General features: G+C 46.6%; 1 protein-coding gene across 1 annotated transcript; it reads left to right on the top strand.

Annotated features, from left to right (window-relative positions):
- The first annotated feature begins 2,207 nt into the window (after nucleotides 1-2,207).
- On the top strand, nucleotides 2,208-4,493 carry ATP5IF1 (ATP synthase inhibitory factor subunit 1). Its single transcript, XM_045898311.2, has 3 exons — nucleotides 2,208-2,367; nucleotides 2,460-2,542; nucleotides 4,224-4,493. Exons 1-3 carry the CDS (start codon nucleotides 2,281-2,283, stop codon nucleotides 4,369-4,371), a joined length of 318 nt encoding a protein of 105 aa, XP_045754267.1. The 5' UTR covers nucleotides 2,208-2,280; the 3' UTR covers nucleotides 4,372-4,493.
- Nucleotides 4,494-4,744: the final 251 nt, after the last annotated feature.

Below are 4,744 nucleotides of genomic sequence, written 5' to 3'. Positions count from 1 at the left end.
GCAGGCGCAGCCTCCTGTGATTCTTACAAGCCCGCCTCTCTAGCCCCGCCCCCTTCCTTGTGACTCTTAAAGGGTTCGTAGCCCAGCCAGACACCTCTAATTGAGGTGAGATATACATAACATATAATTAAAATGGATAATTCAGTGTTTCTTAGTACACTCATAATATTGTGCAACCACCAACCTCTGTCTAGTTCCAAAACAGTTTCATCACCCCGAAAGGATATCTGGCACCTATGGAGTATTTCCTCCCCATTCTCCCCTTCTACTCAACCCCTTACAACAACCAATCTGTGTTCTGCCTCTATGGATTTACCTATTCTGGACATCTCATAATGCAATCACACAATATGTGACCTTCTGTGTCTGCCTTCTTTCACTGAGCATAACGTTTTCAAGTTTCATCCAAGGTATAGCATGTGTCATTCTTTTTTTTTTTTTTTTAAGATTTTTTATTTATTTGACAGAGAGAGAGATAGCGACAGCAGGAACATAAAAAGGCGGAGTGGGAGAGGGAGAAGTAGGCTTCCCGCCGAGCAGGGAGCTGATGCGGGGCTCGATCCCAGGACCCTGGGATTATGACCTGAGCCGAAGGCAGACGCTTGACTGAGCCATCCAGGCACCCCTATTTCATTATTTTTTATGTCTGAATGTTATTCTGCTGTATAAATATACCACAATTTGTTTTCATTCATCAAATGATAAACATTTGGATTGTTTCCATCTTCTAGCTATTGTGAAATGATGCTGCTATGAACATGTGTGTACATGTATTTGAGTACCAGTTTTCAGTTTTGGGGGGGTACATACCTTGAAGTGAAATTGCTGAGTCTTATGGTGATTCTGTATTTAACTTTTTAAGCAACTGCCAAGCTATTTTCCACAATAGCTGAACCATTTTACATTCCCACCAGCAACATGCAGGGGTTACAGTTTTTTCACATCTTCACTAACACTTGTTATTTTCCTTTATTTTTTTTTTAAATTATAGCCATCCTAGTGTCTACACAATCCTTTGCACAAAGTCAGTAAGACCCTCCATTGAATGCCTAGCCTAAGAGATAATCAAAAAACAGCAGTACCTGAAAAATAGAACAGTTTCTGAAACTAGAATGGCACTTAAATATCACCTAGAAACACAGGAAATTATTACCACTAGGTAGTGGGCTTATAAGTGATTATTATTTCTATCTTTCTGCTTTTGTGTTTTTCCAAGTTTTCTGCCATGAACATTTGAAAATGTGCCCTGCAGGCATTTCTTATCATTTAAGTCATACAAACTAGGGCTGATATTTTTCCAAGCAAAAGATGATCAATAAAAACAGTTCTACAATTTCACAGAAAGCAAAGAAGATATTTTTATAATCACGAATAAGATAATCTGGCCCAACCCTCTCATCTAAAGGAGGAAAAACTGGACTCAGAGAGAAAAAATGACTTAGGAAAAGGCTAAAAAACACTATGGTCTTTTTCACATTTGTTAGATGGTGAAAGGGAGGTCATGGCAAAGCCTTCCCCAGACTCCTACTTATGCTCTTTTCCACTTCATTACCTCACATTGCCAAAAGTCCAGTTATCAAGCCTGTTCAATTACATATTAATGCATTTTACAAATATTAATTCAGTGCCTACTTGACCAAAGCCCTGATAACTTCAAATGGTGAAAAGCACAAAGAGAGAGCGAGAAAGAACAAAATGTAGCCATATTAGAATGACTAAGGAGGTTGGGGAAAGTTTCCGAGAAGATGACTTTTAAGGTGTGACTTGAGTGACATGTCAATGCAACAGAAGAACGCTGGCACCTCTTAAGAGACTACATACACATACACATATAAAAAATTTTCCCCAGAACCCTAAGTCGGAGCATTCTTGACATAGCCCCCCAACCCCTACATTAGCCATCTTATCGATGCTACGTCCAGGAAAGGGAAGGCTTCCTCTGAGTGTTTTAACAACTTCAGGATTGGAATCGTGGGATGGGGTGGATGCCGCGCCTCACTCTAATGAGTCCAAGGGCCCGGATTCGGACTTCAGACAGCGTTCCTCCTCCGTTGTTATTCTCCAGGCCTTTGGCCCCAAAGACCTTGCTAGGGATTGGCTAAGAATAGGCCCGCCTCTCGCTCAGGATTCGCTGTGAACTGCAGGAACCCCGCCTCCTCCACTTCATAATTCGCTACTCCTCGGTTCATCCCGCCTCTCCATCGAAAAGATTGGCTGCCTGGCTCCCAAAGTCATTAGCGCCCGCAGAGAGGTGACTGGAGAAGTCCTGCTACAACAACAATGGCTGTCACCACGTTGGCCGCTCGGGTGCGGCTGGGCGTGCGGGGCGTTAGGGCCCTAGAAGCCCGAGGCTTCAGCTCCGAACGGGTACGCCGGCGGTAGTGTCCGCAGCCCCAGCCCTAAACGCGGATTCCATCTCCCCTTCGCACCTTTACCGACGTTCTCACCTCTCTCCGCAGTCAGACTCCGGCGCGGGCTCGATCCGGGAGGCAGGTGGGGCCTTCGGAAAGAGAGAGCAAGCTGAAGAGGAACGATACTTCCGGTGAGGTCCACGGAGCCCCGAGTCCAGTCCAGATCTGTCAGGGCCCTTCGATCCTTCTTAAACTGAGTCGCCCGGGCACCTGGGTGGCTCAGTAGGTTGAGCAGCCCACTCTTGGTTTCCGCTGCGGTCATGATCTCGGGTTGTGGGATCGAGCCCGGGGTCGGGCTCCGTGCTGGGAGGGGAGTTTGCGTGGGATTCTCTCTCTCCTCCCTCCGCCCCCCCCCCCGCTCGCTCGCTCGCACTCTCTCTCTTGAATGGATAAATCTTTAAAAGGAAAAAAAAAAAAAAAAAACCCTTCCAATGGCTCTACCCTTCCCTCCCTGGTCCCTGGGGCTCCCATCCCCCGATAGAACTAGCGGGCCCTGAACCCATTACCCCCAACACTTGAGGTCCTGACTGTCGCCACCTATAGGGCGCTTACAGTGCCCTGCAGAACAGTTCAGGGGTCCCAAACCCAAGCCATTTCCACGCGCGGGTCTCCAGAACTCACAAACCATGGCTCAACTCTTTCTGAATCATTGACCATGCCCACCCATGGAGTTCTCCCCAGTCTTGCGAAATGGCTTCCAGGTTCTTCCAAGATGTCTAGGTCCTACTGCCCAATACTTGCAGACCCCCTGAGCCTGATTTCCTCGGCCTTCAACCACCCATAACCCCTCTACTCTTTCTTTTTTCCTCCACATGAAGTCCCTGGCTCTCCAGACCCTCAGCCACTTTCAGACCCCCACATGTCTTCCAATTCCGCCAGAGTGCTTCCAACCAAGGCAGCAGCTCCTAGTTGGAACCCTCCTCCCCCACTTGGAGACTTTTGCACTGCCCAGCCCAGCCCAGCCCAGCCCAGAGACTGGGCTGGATAGATTTCTCTCCTACGTAAGAGTACAGAGCAGTTTGGACCCAGGGACTCTTTCCTAGCCCTAAATTATCATTTACTGACTTCTGTCCCCAGGGGGGAGCAGTGTGGAACTAATCTCGCTTCTGCTTCTCCTCCTTTGGTCTAGCTTTTAACTTCTGCCCTTTATTGCTCACTCTTAAGAGTTATCACCATGGCACCTGCCATACCAGAGAACCAAAACACAGCCCTTAGATACCATCTAACTGGACATCAACATTTTACAGTTAAGGAAAACTGAGGCCCCTATGTGCCCAAACCAACATTTGAATGTCCCTTCTTGACACCTAAATTGGCCTGGCAAGTACTTTTTTTCCCCTTCATTTTGGCCTTTACAGTGAGCCATGCATTTCCCTAGGCAAAGAAAGCCCTAGATAAATTGAGATGGACATGGATATTTATCCGTCCTTCCCTCCTTTTGCTCTTCCCCCCCCCCCCCGAAAAAAGGGATTCTGATCTCTGGGTGGTTCCTGTCCTAAGGTATATGGGACTTAATGTCACACCTCTCTGGAGTTTTCTAAAGAGAAATCTGAAATGAATAACTCATAGATAATGGAATTTCAGGCACTAGCACCAGGAAAATGGAATCATTTTGGTCATCCTTAAGGTGGATATATCTCAAGATGGAGTATTCTTTCACTAGTGGGGCTTGAGCGGGTAGTAGAGGATGACCAGCCAGACTCCAATGGGATTGGGACTCCCGTTCTTTGCCTTAGGTATTGCAGGTTATGCTTAGAGATCTCTGTGGAGTGAAGGATTGGGATTTAATGCAGATCCACTGTATCCTTGTAGAGCACGCACTAAAGAACAACTGGCAGCCTTGAAGAAACACCATGAAGAGGAAATCACTCATCATATAAAGGAAATTGAACGTCTGCAGAAAGAAATTGAGCGGCACAAGAAGAAGATCAAACATCTAAAACATGATGATGATGATTAAACATACACACTTCCCATAGCATAGCTACATATCATTGCCCACTTCTATGGAAGCATAGTACTGGTTTTATTAATATCTATCTGTGTGCTGCCAACAGATTATAATAAATTGTCATCAGTGAATTGTGTCTAATGCCTTCTTCCACTATCTGGAGAGGGGTAGGGGGACATACTACTGGACTTCTAAAATGAATCAGATAGGGGCACCTGGGTGGTTCAGTTGGTTAAGCTTCCAGCTCTTGATTTGGGCTCAGGTCATGATCTCAGAGTCGTGGGATCGAGCTCCCGCTTCGGGCTCCATGCTCAGGGCAGAGTCTGCTTGAGATTCTCCCTCTCTCTCTGCTGTCCCACTCGTTGCATACTCTCTCTTGCTC

Source organism: Mirounga angustirostris, unplaced genomic scaffold (genome assembly GCF_029215605.1).
Source record: "Mirounga angustirostris isolate CCGP_5_RB_7025 unplaced genomic scaffold, mMirAng1.0.hap1 SCAF_4, whole genome shotgun sequence".
In the NCBI taxonomy this organism is placed as follows: domain Eukaryota; kingdom Metazoa; phylum Chordata; class Mammalia; order Carnivora; family Phocidae; genus Mirounga; species Mirounga angustirostris.
The sequence above is the reverse complement of the archived record's forward strand: the minus strand, read 5'-3'. Positions and strand labels throughout refer to the sequence as shown.

Coding starts and splice junctions, on each gene's coding strand:
- ATP5IF1 (XM_045898311.2), top strand. CDS start 2,281: ATGGCTGTCACCACGTTGGCCGCTCGGGTGCGGCTGGGCGTGCGGGGC. Junction 2,368..2,459: donor GAGGCTTCAGCTCCGAACGG/GTACGCCGGCGG, acceptor CTCTCTCCGCAG/TCAGACTCCGGCGCGGGCTC. Junction 2,543..4,223: donor GAAGAGGAACGATACTTCCG/GTGAGGTCCACG, acceptor GTATCCTTGTAG/AGCACGCACTAAAGAACAAC.